Genomic DNA, 20,314 nt, shown 5'->3' with positions numbered 1-20,314 from the left:
CCAGTTTTAATCCCTTTTAAATTTTTCTTTTAAAATATTTTTATTATTATTTTTAAAAATCCACCTCATTTCATTTTTATTTCTCTTGGTTTTGCTATCCTGCTATTGATTATACACAGGTATCAAATATTGTTTTTTGATCTTTTCTCCTTTTTCTAAGATTTTTAAAAGATGTCTCAACTCAATTGCTATTCTGCTTCAACTCGCTCTTCTATTATTGATTATACACTGTTTTCAAACTTCTTTTCCCCATTCTTTTAAAATTCTCCTTTTTTTTTTTTAAAGTTTTATTCCAGCATAGGCATTAGATAGATAAATAAATAAACTCCTTAAGGACCACAATAGATAACTGGTACTCCATAAGCCACAGTGCCAGAGAGATATGAGCAAGATAAAGAACCAGAGGAACCACTCCCAATTAAAAGCAAGAGAAATCCCCTGAAAGAACAATCAATGAAATAAACACTGATGGCCTACTAGATCAAGATTTCCAAAAAGGAGTGATCAAAGTACTGAAGGAACTGAAAGAGATAGTGTTTAGAGGTATAAAATACATCAAAAATGAAATTGAAGCTATAAAGAAGAGCCAAGTACAATTAGTAAACTCATTTACTGAGATGAGAGCTGACCTAAAGGCTGTACAAAGCAGACTAGATAATGCAGAGGAACGAATAAGTGACCTAGAAGACAGGACAACAGAAAGCACCCAATCAGAACAGCTGAGAGAAAAACAAATAAAAACCAATGAAAACAATATAAGGGACTTATGGGATAATATAAAGCATACCAATCTACACATAATAGGGGTTCCAGAAGGGGAAGAAAGAACAAAGGGGATTGAAAAGGTATTTGAAGAAATCATGACTGAAAAATTCCCAAACCTAAAGAAGGAGTCAGATATCCAAGTACAGGAGGCTCAGAGGGTCCCAAACAGGAAGAACCCAAACAGACCCACACCAAGACATATAATAATCAAGATGGCCAGAGTCAAGGATAAAGAAATGATCCTAAAAGCAGCAAGAGAAAAACAAAGAGTGAGTTACAAGGGAACCCCCATAAGGCTCTCAGCTGATTTCTCTACACAAACACTACAGGCCAGAAGAGAGTGGCAAGATATATTCAAATCCTCAATGAAGAAAAGATGCAGCCTAGTATACTTTATCCAGCAAGGCTATCCTTTAGGATAGAAGGAGAGATAAAGAACTTCACAGACAAGCAAAAACTAGAAGAGTTTAGCAACACTAAACCCATGCTAAAAGAAATATTGAAAAGTCTACTCTAAATAGAAAAGGAGCAGGATGCTACAGAAACGAGAAACTCATTACTGGAAAGGTGACAACTATCATGAATTACAAATAGAATAAACACAAAATTGTAAAAGAAGACATCTAAACCATTAAGAGTGGGAGGGGGAAGCAAGTAAATATAGAGTGTATTTTTCTTTCTTTATTAAATTTTTTGTTCTCAGTAGGATGGGTTTGAGATTATATTACTATCTGTTTAATACAAATACTTATAGTAATGGGTTAATAGACTTTTAAAAAGGGTAACCACAAGCCAAAAACTTACAAGTGAGTCACAAAAACCAAATAAAATCCAAGATAATAAAAGGAAAATTACCAAACCACAAAAGGAAGAAGAAAGGAACAAAAAGGAAATACCATATCAACTGCAAAAATGTTCAAAATGGCAATAAACAACACATCTGTCATTAGTTATTGTAAATATTAATGGAAAAAATGCTCCAATCAAAAGACATAGAGTGGCAGACTGGATAATAAAGCAAGAACCTTCAATATGCTGCATACAAGAGACCCACTTTAGGGAGAAGGACACATATAGATTGAGAGTGAAAGGATGGAAAAGGATATTCCATGCAAATGGAAAAGCCAAAAAAGCAGGTGTAGCAGTACTGATTTCAGACAAAATAGACTTGAAAACAAAGGCCATAATGAAAGATAAAGAAGGACATTTTATAATGATTAAAGGAGTAATACAAGATGAGGATATTACACTCATTAATATATATGCACCCAACATAGGAGAACCTAAGTACATAAAACAATTACTAACAAAGATAAAGGGGGAAGTTGATGGGAATACAATCATTGTCAGAGATTTTAACACCGCATTAACATCTCTAGACAGATCTTCCAGACAGAAAATAAATAAGACAACAGAGAAATTAAATGATACAATAGAAAAATTAGAGTTGGTGGATATTTTCAGAGCATTACACCCCCCCCCCAAAATAGGATATATATTCGTTTCAAGTGCACATGGAACATTTTCTAGGATTGATCATGTACTTGGGGACAAAAGAAGCCTCAGCAATTTTAAGACGATAGAAATTATCTCAAACATCTTTACTGACTACAATGCCACAAAACTAGAAATCAACTACAGAGAAACAAAGGGGAAAAAAAGAAAGCATGGAGATTAAACAACATGCTATTAAAAAACCAATATGTCAATGATAAAATCCAAGTTGAAATTAAAAAATACCTTGAGACAAATGAAAATGAAAATACAACCACACAAAATTTATGGGACGCAGCAAAGGCAGTGCTAAGAGGGAAGTTTATAGAGATACAGGCCTTCCTCAAAAAGAGAACAAATCTCAGATAAACAATCTAACCCACCAGCTAACAGAATTAGAAAAAGAAGAGCAAACAAAAAACACCCAAAAGTCAGCAGAAGGAAGGAAATAATAAAGACCAAGGAGGAAATAAATAAAATAGAGATTTTTTTAAAAAATAGGAAAAAAATCAATCAAATCAAAAGCTGTTTTTTTTTTAAAGAGTAAATAAAATTGACAAAACTCTGGCCAAACTCACAAAGAAGAAAAAAGAGCACAAATAAGCAAAATAAGAAAGGAAAATGGAGAAATTACAACAAATGACATAGAAATACAGAATATCATACAAGAATATTTTGGAAAACTATATGGAACCAAAATAGATAACCTAGAGGAGATAGACAAGTTTCTGGAAACATAGAGTCCACCAAGACTCAATCAAGAAGAAACTGACCACTTGAACAAACCGATCACTAGAAATGAAATCGAAATAGCAATGAAAAACCTCCCTACAAATAAAAGTCCAGGACCGGACGGCTTCACTGGGGAATTCTACCAAACATACAAAGAAGAACTCATACCAGTCCTTCTCAAACTCTTCCAGACGATTGAAAAGGAGGGAATACTCCCAAACTCATTCTATGAAGCCACCATCACCCTGATACCAAAACCTGGCAAAGACACTACCAAAAAAGAGAATTACAGAGCAATATCACTCATGAACATAGATGTAAAAATCCTTACCAAAATATTTGCAAATAGAATCCAACAGTACATAAAAAAGATTGTACATCATGATCAAGTGGGATTCATCCCAGGGACACAAGGGTGGTTCAACATATGCAAATCAATCAATGTAATACATCACATCAACAAGACAAAGGACAAAAACCACATGATGATCTCAATAGATGCAGAAAAAGGTTTTGATAAAATTCAACACCCATTTATAAAAACTCTCACTAAAGTCGGTATAGAGGAAATATATCTCAACATAATAAAAGCTATATATGACAAACCTACAGCCAGCATAGTACTCAATGGTGAAAAACTCAAAAGCTTCCCACTAAAATCTGGGACAAGAAAAGGCTGCCCACTATCACCACTCCTATTCAACATAGTCTTGGAAGCCCTAACCACAGCAATCAGGCAAGAGAGAGAAATAAAAGGGATCCAAATTGGAAAAGAACAGGTAAAAGTGTCACTATATGCAGATGACATGATACTGTATGTAGAAAACCCTAAAAGGTCAACACAAAAACTACTAGAACTAATCAAAGAATTCAGCAAGGTAGCAGATTACAAGATTAACGTTCAAAAATCAGTTGCATTTCTTCACACTAACAATGAATCAACAGAAAAAGAAAATAAAGAAACAACCCCCTTTAAAATAGCACCAAGTAATAAAATACCTAGGAATAAATCTAACCAAGGAGGTGAAAGACTTATACACGGAAAACTATAAACCACTGATTAAGGAAATTAAAGAAGACTTTAAAAAATGGAAAGATGTCCCATGCTCCTAGATTGGAAGAATCAATATTGTTAAAATGCTCACACTGCCCAAGGCAATCTACAGATTTAATGCAATCCCTATCAAATTACCTAGGACATATTTCACAGAACTAGAACAAATCATAAAATTTATATGGAACCATCAAAGACCTAGAATTGCCAAAGCATTACTGAAGAAAAAGAGGCTGGGAAAAAAAAAAATAGGCTGGAGGAATACCTCTACCAGACTTCAGACAATACTATAGAGCTACAGTAATCGAGACAGCCTGGTATTGGTACAAAAACAGACATATAGACCGAATGGAACAAAGTAGAGAGCCCAGAAATGAACCCACAAACTTTTGGTCAACTAATCTTCGACAAAGGAGGCAAGAATATACAAGAATATACAATTCGGTAAATGATGGTAGGAAAACTGGACAGCAGCATGTAAATCAATGAATCTAGAACACTCCCTTACGCCATACACAAAAATAAACTCAAAATGGATCAAAGACTTAAACATATGACAAGATACAATAAACCTCCTAGAAGAAAATACAGGCAAAACAATCATCTCAAAAATGTTCTCCTAGGGCAGTCTACCCAAGAATAGAAATAAAAGCAAGAATAAACAAATGGGATCTGATTAAACTTAGAAGCTTCTGCACATCAAAGGAAACCATAAGTAAAACAAAATGACATCCTATGGAATGGGAGAAAATTTTTGCAAATGAAACCAACAAAGGCTTGATCTCCAGAATATATAAGCAGCTCATACAACTTAATAAGAAAAAAAACAAACAACCCAATCCAAAAATGGGCAGAAGACCTAAACAAGCAGTTCTCCAAGGAAGAATACAAATGATCAATAGGCACATGAAAAAAAAAATGCTCAATATCACTAATCATCAGAGATATGCAAATCAAAACTACAATGAGGTATCACCTCACACCAGTCAGAATGGCCATCATTAAAAAGTCCACAAATGACAAATGCTGGAGAGGCTGTGGAGAAAAGGGAACCCTCCTACACTGCTGGTGGGAATGCAGGTTTGTGCAGCCACTGTGGAAAACAGTATGGAGATTCCTCAAAAGACTAGGAATAGATTTACCATATGACCCAGGAATCCTGCTCCTGGGCTTATATCCAGAAGGAACCCTACTTCAAAATGACACCTGCACCCCAATGTTCATAGCAGCACTATTTACAATAGCCAAGACATGGAGACAGCCTAAATGTCCATCAACAGATGACTGGATAAAGAAGAGGTGCTGTATTTATACAGTGGAATACTGTTCAGCCATAAAAAGTGACAACATAATGCCATTTGCAGCAACATGGATGTCCCTGGAGAATGTCATTATAAGTGAAGTAAGCCAGAAAGAGAAAGAAAAATACCATATGAAATCACTCATATGTGGAATCTAAAAAAAAAAAAACATAAATACAAACCAGAAACAGACTCATAGACATAGACTACAAACTTGTGGTTGCCAAGGGGGAGGGGGTGGGAAGGGATTCACTGGAAGTTCAAAATTTGTAGATACTGACAGGCATATGTAGAACAGATAAACAAGATTATACTGTATAGCACAGGGAAACATACAAGATAATTGTGGTGGCTCACAGAAAAAAATGTGGCAATGAATATATGTATGTTCATGCATAACTGAAAAATTGTGCTCTACACTGGAATTTGACACAACATTGTAAAATGACTATAACTCAATAAAAAAAGTTTTTAAAAATGCGATTATGCAGAAATATTTGGAAATGATAATTCTTTATACATGTAAATCATCCTTGCTTGTGTTCTATGCAAATGACATGGTCTTGATCTTAGAAGTAAAGTTTCTGCCGTGGTGAAGTATTATCAGGACCAGCATTAAGCGCTTACGGGGCAGGAGGTGGAGTCTTGACACCACGCAAGTCCTTCAGGTCTGGTGGGTCCAAGCAGTGAAGGGCACAGGCTCAGAGTCACACAGGCTAGGCTGGGCTCCGGGCCCCTTCACTCACCAGCAGTGTGACGCTGGTCCACGTCTTGGCCTCTCTGAGCCTCAATTTCAGTGTGATGGGGATGACAGTGATACCTCCTACTTTATAGGGGTCCTGGGACAAGGAAATGAAATTTGATACATGTAAAGTATTTAGCAGATTACCTAGCACCAGGGACAGCTCTGTGAATGGCAACTATGGGTAGTAATAACAATGGCCCGGAGCTACTGAACTTTCCAGCCTTCTTTGCTTAGTCTCTAATTGAAAATTCCCTTTCATTGTTAGAGAAAAAGCATCGACTACCACCTGAGGCAAGACATCCTAGCAAGACCTGATGGTGGCTGACACCAGACTCACATGAGGTACTTGACGCCGTTAGGAATGCTGTCATCCAGGAACACAGACTGAATAAGTTTCTGGTACGTGTTGCTCAGAACCCTTCTGGTCCGGGACTCCAATCTTTCATCTGGAAGCAACAGGGACGGATTAGCTGGGAGGTACCTGGTAGGGACCAAGTACAAGGTCTGCACGGGTGGAGTCTGCTCAATATTGCAGAGAAGGGAAAAAAGAAATGAAATGAAAAGCCAGTGAAACAGGAGGGCAAGTTATCTGACACGAGAGATCATGGCTCGTGGGAGAGAGTCATTGCTGCTAACCAGGGCCTCCCAAGGAGCCAGCCTGCTCCGAAGCTCCCTGTCACGGCAGTCAGCCTGTGTTTCACCATGGGCTGTAGCCCTTCTAGAGGTTTCTCTCCTGTGGTCATAGAAAGAAAAAAATGCAAGGACATCATCTAAATACCCACTAATGACCAAATCAACCATATTCAAGGTTCTATCAGGAAGAGATTATTTTTAAAGCAAGTCTCCTATCCAAAGACTCCTAGAGAGAAATTGTCACTCTACGTCTCTCTGCAGAGACTAGGAGGCCTTGTGTTTTGGATCAGGATCATTCAAAGATGTTCCATCCTGCATCTCAATTTAAACTTCTCTTCCTCTGAGCATTTTAACACGTCTCGAAGAGAACAGAGTCACAGCAAAACCAGGGGCCTGGCACTCACATTCCTTCAGGGCACTTTGTTCCACGGAGGGAAATGCTCGGAACCTCTGGTCTCTATCTGATCGTCTTCTTTTTTTCATTGGTTCTTTAAATAAATCATCATCAACTAGAGATAAACAGAGGTTATATAAAATTATAAATTTTGTATATAATTTGTCTAGTCCCTGTTGGTCTTGAGGCAGAATATATAACTGACCCTTGAACAGCAGAGTCTGAACTGTGGAAGGTCCATTTATATGCAGGATCTTCGACTACAAAGGGGGGTTGGTGCTCTGTTCACAGGTCACTGTATTTGCCTGACCTCTATCCATTCACAAACCAAAAGAGTCTAAGAGGACCCCTGCCAGCTCTGGAAGCCTGTAAGCTCATTTTGGTAGCATCCCTGTTGGGCATTTCCGGTCTGGTTCCCAATTCCCTGAGTCCCAGGATTTTGCATCTAGTTCCAAAATGCAAGTCCAACATGTCTTCCCAGAAGACACATTGAAAGGAAATGATAAGTTCCTGTTTGGAAATCCTGAGAAGCCAAAATGGCTGGACAGTCTTCACCAAATGCCAACAGTGTATAGAGAAGCCCAAACACAGGGCTCATGGTGGGACAGAGGAAGGCCTCTGGGAGATCTTTTCAAACTGGGAAATGGATGGGGAGCAGAATCAGAGGAAAGAACGGGTCACATGACCAGGGCAAATCCCTTCTTCTCCCTGAGCCTCAGTTTCCACATCTGTAAAGTGAGATAGCTGACAAAAATACAAGCAATACAAGAGTTTTGGAGGGTCCCCTACCAGCGGATGTCCTCTAGAGATTAAACTGGCGGGGAAAGTATAGCTCAGTGGCAGAGTGCATACTTAGCATGTGTGAGGTGCAGGGTTCATTCCCCAGTTTCTCCATTTAAAAAAATGAAAAAAAAAATTGAGGGGGATTTTCCCCCTTCCTCACTGGAACACGTTAGCAGCTGCTTCCTCACAGAGGCAAGAAAAGGAGTCGCCAGGAAGAAAATCTTTGCGGTTCTGCAGAGATGTATTCCTTCCAGTGGTTTCCCTTCCCTTGGTTCTGAAGTGAAGGGCTGGTAGGGCCCCTAATCCCCTAGAAGGGTAATAACCCAAACGGTGTGTTCGGATGGGTTTTAGGAAACACTCTGTAGCAGGATTCACCTGGTAGGCAGTGTTTGAAGTCAAGGCTGTTGGAAGTGGTCCCAGCCCAGTGCCCCCAGGGCTGCAGGGGCCTAAGGAAACAGCCGCGAGGTGAGCTGGAAGGACCATTGATCCTGAGAGTCACAACACTCTGAGTTCATATAAGGGCGTGAGGCCCCAAACTGAGCATGAACTTGGGAGGTCATTTGCCCTCAAAAACCACAGAGAGGGAGATTCACTCAGGGACCCAGGAGGGCAGTCGGAGCAGAGGGCCCAGCCTCCACCCCTGGGCACTAGATGCGGGTCTCCCAGACAGCTCGGTCACAAACCCGCCGTGTTCTGGAGCCCGCTCACACCCCCTAGAGTCTCGCGGTGCAGGGTAAGCTGTCTGCCAGCACGGCATCTCTGTCACCTGGGGCGCACACGGTGACAGCGAGCTGACAGAGCTTGTACTCAGGCCCTTCTAACGCAGATGTTTGCACTTTATGAGGGAGCTCGACTCAGAATCCATCCTGGCTCCGTTGAAGGACTGGATGAGAACTAAACACCAAGTGCCTGCTGCCTCAGTGGCTAGAGCTGGGGAGGAATGGGCAGAGAAGGAAAAAAAATACGCCCCTCGGGCCCCTGGGCAGCGGCCGGATGCAGGACACTTCAGTCTGTGTCATAAAAGGCGTTTCAGGATTCCAGGGTATTTTCACACCCGTCCATGGAAAGAAAGGAAAAGGATGGAGGGCCTTGATCTTGACTTTGTAATTCAGGAACCCGTTTGTGTAAACAATGTCTGCACAGTGTCTTAGCCACACAGACAACTGGTCTCAGTACATTCTGTACATCCATGGCCTTTATTTCAACTTTGGTAAGGACTGGCCATTAATCTGAGAAAAGACGGGAAGCTTACTTCTCAAGTAAAGCAAATGCTAAGAAGTCAGATAAAACAGCAGGGTTTTAAACTTCTGCTTCAGTTTCTAAGATGAAGAAACATGTGGAAAGAAGAAAGTATTCCGCCTGGGATTTAAACCATTTAAGGGTAGTATATCTGTGTTAAATTGCAACCAGAATGAATTGGTGTGAACTGGCCACGTCCCTTCTTCTTGCCTGTGTTTGTTCAAACACTCCCTAACCTTGTCCAGCATTTTACACTGACTGATGCCAGGAAAGAGTAGAGTCTGGGGACGTCAACCTTAGGCTCTGCTGCTATTGCTTCTTGCTGCCACAAGGTGTCGCTTTTGAAAGCTGATCCCAATACAAGCTCTTGGTTGATCCAGATGGCGGCCAGAGCCGGCCACACGTCTTCCGAGTAAAGTGCGCCACGCCGCCGTGTCCGGGCTGAGCTCAACCAAGGGAGCCCCAAAGTTACAGCTCTTTCAGTGTGCATGCCCAGCCATGCCTCAGATGTTCACACCGCCCAGTGACCCAGAAACTCCGCTCCCCTTGCCCCTAAAGGAAATCATCCCCAGGAGTAAAGAAAGTTTTCCTCTTCAATTCTCAAAACACAAAGGATGTGATACACCCCATTTTCTGCACATCGGGGTTACTGCCCTGCATCATCCGAGGGAAGCTTCCCTCCTTGGCTCCAGGGTCCCAACACCCAGCCTTCTAGGAAGAGAGTCCACTCTCACTGACTCCAGGGTGATTCATTCATCCTACAACTCTCCTTCTAAGGAAAGTACATGAAATGATTCCAGGGGCCTGACGGAGAGACCACCCTCAGAAAACCCAAGATGTTTTCCTGGAAACTTCTTTTAAAGGAGAGGGGAGCAAAATTTAATTGCTGCTCAGACAACCCACTCTAGTATGCACAGGCTATTTTAGTTATTGAAACAATTGATATTCATTCACTATTAAAACGTGTCATGAAAAAAGCAGCTTCTGAATAGAGAACAAGGGACAATGGCTACAGCTGAATGCAGTCTCAACCCAGGTGCCCTTGGATATGTAATGATTAACAGTCCTGTTCACTTCATCAGGGGATACGGCAGAGATGTTACCTGGATGTGGTTCCTGACCCAGAAAATCTTCAGTTTCTGCCATTTTCTGTTATGTAAACACCTGCTTTTGTCCACTTGGAGAATCAGCCTGAAACAATACATACGAAGTATAAGGAGTGGACAGGAGAAATTGTAAATACCAAGCCAAAAGCCAAAAATAATGTGTAATTTTGCTTACGTCCCTCCAACTAGATTCCAAGCTCCTAAAGGGTAATGGCCACTCTAACTTATTTTTGAATCCCTCACAACAGTTAGTACACTACATGTTGATTTCAATATGATTAACATCAGTGTTTGACTCTTGGTTTTCAATAATGTTTGTAGCTATAGAAACTTCAACTGATATGACCTGAGACCTTTAAGGCAACTCATTCTGAAAAGAGAATAAACCTCTCATGACCAGAACCTTGAAAGTGCAATGACACGCCTTCTCTGCTTTGGGAGATGCCAGGTGCCCCAACCAGGTAAGCCTTAAACAGTGATATTTATCCCAGCAGGTCTCAGCGAGTATCTTGGAGATGGATGGAACATTTGATATTCCTAGGGTCCCCTGGAGTTGCTCTGGGGGCTACTGGGTGGGGAAGGAGAGATGCAAAAACTGGGTCCTCTGGACCTTCTCACCACCCCACCCCGACTTCAGTCAGGAAGACACTCTTCCTAGGGGCTTCCTGCCGTTCCACCTCATGGGGCATCTGCAGGGGAAGGAGAAGGAGAGGTACTTCTCAAAGAAGAAGCACCAGATCTAACCTGTCTCCCGCCCATGGGCAGACAGGGCTTGGGCAGGCTCAGAACAGGGGGCACCGCACAGACTGGGTGGGATACATTATCCTGGAGTTTCTCGTCTCCACGCATAGGGGAGAAACTGAGGAACACAAGTGGGGAGCACCCTCATTTCTGATGTTGCTATTTGGATCCTCAGCCGCATCATTCAAAAGCAGAGAGTCACCAGTCCTTCTGAAATATGCAAAAGCCCGCCTGATCTGTCAGCCCCGACTAGACCCACAGTCCGTTAGTGAGAGAGTCTGTGCCTCATTTACATAGTAACCCCAAATGAAAATCACAACTCATTGGTCAAAGCAGCCTCTTACTCTTAGTTTGACTCGTGGATGCCAACGAACAAATGTTTTATGTACCTGATGGGTGTTGGCTGAATGTGGTGTGAACCCTACGAGGTCCAAGGTTCTGAACCTTCGGTAGAGTTCCTTATCTCTCCATTCCTTCTCCTTTTTTTTTTTTTAATTGAAGTATGATTTACAAAGTTGTTTTAGTTTCTGGTGTACAGAATAGTGATTCAGTTATACATATATTTTTTCATATTCTTTTTCATTATAGGTTGTTATAAGATACTGAGTGTAGTTCCCTGTGCTATACAGTAGGTCCTTGTTGTTTACCTGTTTCAGATATAGTAATGTGTATCTGCTAATCCTGAACTCCTAATTTATCCCTCCCCCTTCCCCTTTCCTTTTTTAAGTTTGTTTTCTATGTGTGTGAGTCTGTTTCTGTTTCGTAAATAAGTTCATTTGTATCATTTTTTTTTTTTAGATTCCACATATAAGTGATATCATATGATATTTGTCTTTCTCTGTCTCATTTACTTCACTCAGTATGATCATCTCTAGATCCTCTTGAGGCAGGGAATCCAGGAAAGAACATGCTGTTCCTTGTGCAGGGTGCCCTTCCCCTCCTCTTCTCCCCTCCCCCTTCCTTCTTCCTGGTGACTTCCTACTCTTTCTTCACAATCCCGTTTTAGCACTTCTTCTGTGCAACTGTGCCTTGATTTGCAGTCATTCCCTGCTTGTGTCACCGCTGCCCCGAGCACACCAGGGCCACAATGCTGACTGAGCTCCCTGCGTGTCTCTCCCTCCTGACTGAACCACGAGCTATTTGGGGTCATGGTTGCATCTGTTTCAATGTTGCACTTCTATCAGAAGTGCAATGACTGACAATAATGATGAATGAATGAATTAATGAATTAATGAATGAAATAATGGATGGAGAACTTTGGATGAGATTCTACACCAAAGGATGTTTAAAACCCAAATTCGTTTCTAACATGGTTAGACTCCTGGCTTAAAGAGTAGGAATAAACAGACGTGGGCAGCGTTCATAGTGAGGACTGCTCCCCTGGAACTAGGGATGTTTAGCTTAAGGAAAGGAAGACACAGGCCAAGGCAGAAGACAGGAGAGGACTTCATGGGGGTCTTCAAATACATGACCTTAAAGCTACACTTAAAAGAGGGACAATGCATGTTTCCAGTGGTCCCAAGAGGGGAGAATTAGATCCACTCGGTGGAAGGTACCAGAAAGCGCATTTTTGCTTGACATTCTCTGGTCATCAGCGTTGTCTAAAGTAGAACAAGCTCCCTTAGAAAGTGATGACTTTTCTGCCTCAACCTTTACTGGCAGATCCACCTAATAATGGCATTAGACTAGATGAATTTTCAGGCTTCCTCAAATCCCGAAGATTCTACGTTTTTGCTTGAAATGTTCACCAGCAAAGCTGGCACTGGGAGTGCTCTTTGGAGAACAAGGTTATGAAAATTCATGAGTTCCCTGGTTTGAAACGCTGAGCTGGAAATGCCAAACCACATCAAAACCTAGTTCAGAGTAAAAATTGGGTAAAGCCTGCCAATAACTTTAGATACGGAGCTAGGAATTCCCCCTTGGAAATAGATCGGCGGCTCCATGAGCCACAGTCACACAAAATGTCAGGCATTCGATCATAGTGGGCACTGGGAACAAAACAAAATGTGCAGACCTCTCAGGGACAAATCCGCTGTCACCCTCCAGGACAACCTGTGCTCCAGAAGTCAAATTCCAGGAACAGAGAGAGGAGTGGGATGAAGCCCCGAAGACCTGAGAAACTGATAAGTGTGACCCCCATTCCAACACTGATTCTAAGGCCCTCCAATCGGAGAGGAAGTGGATTTGGAGTGGAAGAGACATGTTGACCAAATTTTAGAATGTGGGCAGGGGTTCTGGCTTCCTGCAGGGTCACAGGACTGCATGTACTAAATTAACAGCACACAGTGGCCAGCAAGGGCAGTTAGCATGGAATTACCCAGGGTTGGACTGGGTTTAGCTTCAGGTAGAGGAGACACCAAACCATGACCCTCCCACTGTAGCAGCACCTGCGGTCCCAGCACACAAGGAATTTGTGACCCCGAAATGCACAATTGGAGAAACTGGAAGCTATCTGAGTCATGTTGTGGTGACTTGAGCTTCATTTGTTTCTTCTGCCAATGTTCAAGCACTGCCAGAGAGGAAGCCTCTGACCAACAAAATAAGATCTTGGAAAATGTAAAGGGATCGTTTACCAAAAGGGCTCAGGGGGCAGAATGAAATAAATGCCAAGCACATACAAAAGAGGACCTGTAAACAAATATATCAATTACTAGGGGGGTAGTCAGTACAGACCCTCAGTACAGAGTCTTTGAGTTGAACTAAATGATCTGGAGGGAAGGACGCTAAGCTGGAAATGAGGTGTGGAAGTTTCCAGTTCTGGCTTTGCCAAAATCAAAGGAGCTGCAGGACTTCACACCCAGTCATCAGATCTCACAGTTTTCCCATCTGTAAATGAAAGACTGACCTAGTCCTTAAGGTGCGAATAGTCTCTGATTTAGTTGAGAGCCAAAAGGATTAAAGTTCTTAGTTTGCAATGTCGCCTGCTGTTAAAACTAAGGCTGTCCCAATGACCAGGACTACTGAGTAACCAAAAGTAGCACAACTGAGATACTGTAATTTCAGGTTCATTTTGCTTTAAGGAGCAAAAGACCCATAGTCCTTCCTCAAATTATGTTGAGCCCCGCTTTCCCCCAGAGAGAGGCAGCAACCATGGTGTATTTTGTGAAAATTTGGTTTCTATTGAGAAGCAATTGAAAACATTCAAATGTATTGCTCACACAGGCGAGGTTTTCCCGTGTGGTTTATTTCACTGTCGCTTCACCTATGTGGTTATCGCTTAAGTTTGCTTTCAGTACTTGTTTACATTCATGGGCACTGAGCTAAGAATATCTTTCATATGAGATCCTCTGCAGATTTAGCTAGATGTGGGAAGGCTGCACAGAACCAGCTTCCTGTTAAGTAACTGCCTTTCGACGGTTTTTCTTGCTTCTCTCACTCTCCCATTCTTCTGTTTGGATTTGCTTATCATCTTTTTTTTTAAAAAAGAACTTAGCAGAGGTGACACCAAGCAATGGTCATCCCTATACTAGAACAGCTTCACATAGTGCAATTAAATAAAGAATGTTCTAGAGCTCCTTCTTACGCAGATATGGACACTGAAGCCCAGAGAGGGAAAGGAGTTTGTCCAAAGTCACACAGCGAGTCCAAGTTCAGTATTCTCTTCCCTCCACCAAGCAGCCTCTAATGAGTACAATGTAAACAAAGCCTCTGGAGCTTAAGAGTAGAATGGACACAACATTGTAAACTGCCTATACTTCAGTTAAAAAAAAAAAAAGTAGGAGAATGGAGGGGACAGGGCCGGCCAGTGAGGGGCTCCCTCCAAAGCATGACAAGGCATTTGAGGAGTGAAGGGCATTGAGCAGGAGGGAGAGTACTTGATAAAACTGGACTTAGGGACTCCAACTGACGCCTGAAAATTCTTCAATGCGCTTAGAAGCCAAATAAGCCAGATCGAGCGTAGGGGTAGGTGGGGGGCTGGGGGGGAGTGGGGGAGTGGGGGAGTGGGGGAGTGCCTGTGTGCGAGCATGCGCGCGTCGGCTGGTGGGCGCGGAGAGAGACTGAGGAGAACCTGTTCACCGCACTTAGTTCGCATCAGATGCAGAATCGAATGTGTTTATGGAGAATTACAAACGTCCGGGCCTCTTCTCCTTTAGTCATCCAGCTCTCCCTTGCCTCGTGTCATTAGCCTCTCCCAACACTATTCTTGTTTTCCTTTCATTTCTGTCCCCTACTGACCCCCCACACCAAGGCAACACCAATAGGGAAAAAAAACGCTGCAATTAGCACAGTTCCTTTAAGAGACATTTTGATCATTAACATCGGTTTAGTTCCTACTTTTAATCAATGTGGGAAGTGCTCAGTGCTAAGTAAACTGAATAAAATACGTGTTGAATGAGGAAGTGTATCTTTCAAATGTGTCTTAGATGGTAGGATTAAAAATGGCAGGAATTATATTCATTCATTCATTAAACAAATATTTGTTGAGTATCCGCTGTGTCCCCGGCACCATTCTGGGTGCCGGAGACACAGCTGGGAATAACGCGGGCGAGGCGTCTGCCCACCGAGGGCCGACGTTCCATACTGCAAACGGTGCAGTGGAAATTACTCAGGATTTGGAGTCAGAATGCCTGGATTTGGGGATCCTGCTCCAGTACTGCGATGTAACACTGAACACACCCCCTAACCTCCCTGAGCCTCAGTTCATTCACATAGAAAACCTGAATGTAAAAACACTTCGGGCTGGAGTTCATTGCGGGGACTAAACGCCATCGTTCCTGCATGCAAAGTTGGTCTACAGACACTCATCTGTACAAACGTCACTGACTTTCAGAATATCTGGTGAAGACAGTTAAAAAGAAATCAGTACTAATATTGACCTGGGCCAAGTCTATTTATTTCGGAGGGAACAGATGCCCCCTTAACTGATAAACTGACTCCCACTCTTGTGCCCCTTGACCAATCACCTGGAGGGGTCCCCTCCCCTTGGTAGAGTCCGTCCCCTCCCACAAGGAGGTAACTGAAGAATGAAGTGAGGCCAGGAGGAGACTCTTAATTACATCACGGAATGTGGATAACGTTTAGGATTCATCTCCTTTCTTTTTAAGTTTTAAGCACCTTTGGTGTTGGCAGGAAAAAAAAAAAAAGTGGTTTCCTAACGACTTTATTGGACATTGCACTGCTTTCAGCGTTCCAGAGGAACAATTTAAACACATTAGCCTTGAAGCAAAAGTGAAACAAGGGCCTTCAAACCCCCAGAGGACAAGAGTTATGTTTTCAGCACTAACGCATCAGCTAACATGAGCAACATGAGACGTGCAGCCATCAGTGGTGGGCAGAGCAGAGGAGGCACTGCATGAATCAACAGAGATTTTCATAACGTACTTTATCAGATTCTAAGGAAATGAACCTGAGTCCTCTCATGTTGCTCCCCGAAGCTTGCCAAAGTTAATGAGGCACAAAATGACATTAATTCTACCCTCAGTGATGCCTGGAATATATGTTTTGCTTGGGGAGGAATGCTCAGCACCTTGCCTAAGATCACACTGTTCAGTAAGATTCAAACTAAACCCTGGTTCTCCAGATTTCTATCTAGTTCATCAGCCTTTACATAACCTTCAAGTTCACTTAAATAAACAAGAAAGTAAAATTCACTTTCCCTCAAGAAATAATTTACTTCAGGCAAATCAAGAGGAGAAGAAACAAATCTCCCACACAGAAAAATTCCAAATGACTTTGGTACATGCTTTACCCTCCAGGAAAGGGAACTTAATCCCCAACTCCTTCAGTATGGGCTTTACGGAGTGACTTCCTTCCAAAAGGGACAGGATGGGAAGGAGGAGGAAGGGAGTAACTTCATAGTCAGAAGACTTGACAAACAATCCCTCAGCCAGATGATCGAGGTCAACATCAACAGTCATAAATCATGTGGATGACGTGTCCCTCGATATGATGGGATGAGAAAGACATCTGAACTCTGTCATCTTCCTCCCTAAGCCCATAACTCCAGTCTAACCGTGAGAAACACAGCCAAATCTCCATAGAAGTGAGTCTTTCAGGATATCTGATCAGGACTCCTCAAACCTGGCCAGGACTCTTCAGAACTGTCAAGGTCATCAAAAACAAGGTCACAACCAAGAGATGCCTAAGGAGACATGACAACTTAACGTAATATGGTGTCCTGGACAGGGTCCTAAAACAGAAAAAGGGCATTAGGTAACAACTAAGAAAATCTGATAAAGGTACAGCCTTTAGTTAATAATAATGTTATAAATGTTGGTTCATTAATTATGATAAATGTATCATGCTGGTGTAAGATGAGCAAGGAAACTGGCTGTGGGTTATATGGGGACACTCTACTATCTTCATTTTTCTGTAAATCTAATGCTGTTTTTTTTTTTTAAATCAAACATAAGTTACGGCATAAATTGCATCAGAGAAACAACTTACCAGATGTCACTTTTTCAGCTTCAGCTCCAGGGTGCCACAGAGGAGACAGCAGCAGTTTCTCTGCCTTGGTACAGAAATGTGAAACCAGCTGGGGTATGTAGCCCTTTGTGGCCACAGTCACAAAGCCACATTAACACGAGCAGAAGTGAAACTAATTTGCCATTGGAGGGCTATTTATGACAATCTCCTCCCTCAGAGGTTGATTGGTGCTATTTGCCCCTGTCATTTAAATTTAAATTGTATGTGAATTGGGGATCATATATTCTTCTCTGTCCTATCCCTATGAACAGCCAGATTCGTCATTTTTCCTTTCCCAAAAGATTGCGGCATCCTTTCTTTGAGGATGAGAGTTATTCAGATAAATCTGACTTACACGAGCAGGCAGGAAAAATGCCCCAGTCCTAAGAGGGACAAAGTACTGGTTCCCCCACCCCTAAATACAAGACAACTGGGAGAGATGGTCGATTTAAGAGGGTGAAGATAAACTGATTCTTGATACAAAATCTTGAAATTCACCAAAAAGTGAACAATATTGTATCAGTTGATTGTAGAAATGAATGTCATTCAGTTTTAAATAACTCTTTTTGGAGCTTAAATTTTACTTCTATATTAAACAACAACAACAACAACAACAAAAACCAAATACTTTTAAAATACTATCCAGGAGAAGAAAGCAGAACCTAGTCCACATTGCTGTATCTGGCAACCCGTACAGTCACATCAAGTATGGGGGGGGGGGATGTTTTTTTAACCTTCAGCTTCAGGTACTGTTTGACTTTCAAAGACAGACTCAGTTCATTTCCAGGATAACCCTCAGTAACTCCAGGTATGTGTTCAGCCCAACTGGGGATTCAGAAAACACAAAAGTCAACAAGCATTGAAGATAAATATTTAGACTGTTGTCTCAAAAACTGCTTTTGAACTTTGGACAAGATGATGTGCCTCGTCCATAAAAAAAACATAGAAATACCCATAAAAAGTTCAAAACCAACGTGAATACCGTCATTAGTGTTGGATCTGCTGCTTATCTCTGAGCAAGATAAGCCCTTATGTCCGTATTCACCTCATGTGTGCTTAGCACTCCCTCTACCGGCTGTTTCTCTGCTTCAACAGTTAACTGTATTTTTTGTTTGTTTGTTTTCGAGGGGAGGTAATTAGGTTTATTTCTGTTTTAGAGGAGGTGCTGGGGATTGAACCCAAGATCTCGTACATGCTAAGCATGCGCTCCACCACTTAAGCTATACCCTCCCCGCCAACAGTTAACTGTATTCTTAAATCACAGGTACTACTAAAGTACCTAATGACTAAAATTAATTTTGATCATGTTTAAAGCTGCCTGGGTTCTTTACAGTGGTCCTGACATCTCCTATTGGACACTTGAATGCTAAGTCTGTTAGAAGTCTGGGCAACCTACCAGGCTGAATTTTCTGGAACTTGCTGGAAACATTGAAGCAATTGAAAGAGAACTTCCAGAGTCCCACCATCACGCCCAGCCACCTGTCAGGATCTGCACTCACCGGCTCCGCCTGCCAGCCTGTTAACAGATGAAGTACCCTTGCGCCCGTCAAACCCTAATCCCTTCTCTGTGCAGCAGATCCCACCCGTCTCTCCAACTGCAGGACGAAGCATAGTACTTCCCTGTTTACTCATCAAATTTTCACTCCCCACTGGATGATTCCTGATGGCATACAAACTTGCTGTTATTTGTTCCATTTTAACAAACACTCCCTTTGACCCTAGTTTCCCAGCCAGCAACTGCCCCATTTCTCTGTACTTTTTTAGGGCAAAACCCCTCAAAAGAGTTGAGTCTACACTCCCTGTCTCAAATCTCTCTGCTCTCAATCTATCATAAACCCACTCCAGTCTTGTCTACCATTCTATGAAACTGTTCTTGTTAAAGTCCCCAGTGACCCCAGTCAATTTTCAACCTTCCTGATTCCTGACCCATCAGTACACGTGATCACTCCCTCCTCCTTAACACATTTTCTTCGCCTGGCTTCCAAGTAACCACACTCGCCTTGTTTTTTTCCCACCTCCTTAGAGACACCACTTCAGCCTCCTTCCCTAGTTACTCCTCTTTCCCCAACCTGCTAATAGGATGCCCCAGAGTTTAGTCTTTGATCTCCTCTCTTTCTTTTCCACATTCACCCTGTTTCATAGCTTTAAATATCACCTTTATGCCCATAACTCTCTTTTGGCATCTCCAGCCCCAAACTTTTTTGTGTCTTAATGCTCACTTAGCATCCCAAACAAAACGTGTCCAAATTGGTACCCCTCTGACTCTCCCCCCAATATCCCATTCCACCTTCAGTCTTCTCCATTTCAGCTCACGGCAACTACATGGTGACCAGCCCCTCAGTCCAAGAGCTTTAGTGTGATCCTTGATGTCGATGCTGTCTGTCACATCCCACATCTGGCTGTCGGGAAGTCTGGGTGAAATCTTCAAAACATATTCAGACTCTGAGCACTTCTCACCGCCTCCGCTGCTTACTACCGTGACTCAAGTCATAACCATCTCTGGCCTCATTCAGTGGTTCCCAGACTTTGCAGCACATTGGAATCATCCAAGGATCTTAAAAAATACTAATGCCTGGTTGCCACCCCTTGATATTTTGATTTAATTGGTATGGGATGTGCCCTGGGCACGGGGAGGTTCACTACTCTTTGTGCGTCAAAGTTTGGGAATCTCTGGCATAGGTCTGCTAATAGCCACCTAACGGATCTCCCTGCTTCTACCCTTCCTCCCTACAGTCCACTCTCAACACAGCAAATCGAGGTACTTTAAAATTATAAATCAGATTATATCTCTGCTAAAAACTTGCCAATGGCTCCCCATGGGACATAGAGTAAAAGTCAAAGCCTTTACACTGGCCTACAAGGTTGTGTATGAGCTTCACTGTCCACCACCCGACCTCACTCTATCCCTTCTCTGACCTCTGT

General features: G+C 42.2%; 1 protein-coding gene across 6 annotated transcripts in view; it reads right to left on the bottom strand.

Moving 5' to 3' along the window:
• The window catches only part of NUGGC (nuclear GTPase, germinal center associated), a 43,730-nt gene extending 24,694 nt beyond the window's left edge, over positions 1-19,036 (bottom strand). Inside the window, exons 1-5 of one of the 6 annotated variants that reach the window (XR_004316329.1) lie at positions 18,127-18,190; positions 17,375-17,593; positions 10,244-10,331; positions 7,129-7,233; positions 6,429-6,537 (exon numbers count right to left, since the gene is read on the bottom strand). Coding sequence is in view for 5 of the 6 variants with exons in the window: in XM_032470823.1 (XP_032326714.1) it covers positions 6,429-6,537; positions 7,129-7,233; positions 10,244-10,286 (257 nt within the window). In the remaining variant the exon portion in view is untranslated. Of the gene's footprint in view, positions 1-6,428; positions 6,538-7,128; positions 7,234-10,243; positions 10,332-17,374; positions 17,740-18,126; positions 18,191-18,788; positions 18,868-18,891 lie in introns of those variants that run through there. The other 5 variants (XM_032470823.1, XM_032470822.1, XM_032470820.1 and 2 more) reach the window with 5 other exon arrangements.
• Positions 19,037-20,314: the final 1,278 nt, after the last annotated feature.

The sequence above is a fragment of the Camelus ferus genome, chromosome 31 (assembly GCF_009834535.1).
Source record: "Camelus ferus isolate YT-003-E chromosome 31, BCGSAC_Cfer_1.0, whole genome shotgun sequence".
In the NCBI taxonomy this organism is placed as follows: domain Eukaryota; kingdom Metazoa; phylum Chordata; class Mammalia; order Artiodactyla; family Camelidae; genus Camelus; species Camelus ferus.
The sequence above is the reverse complement of the archived record's forward strand: the minus strand, read 5'-3'. Positions and strand labels throughout refer to the sequence as shown.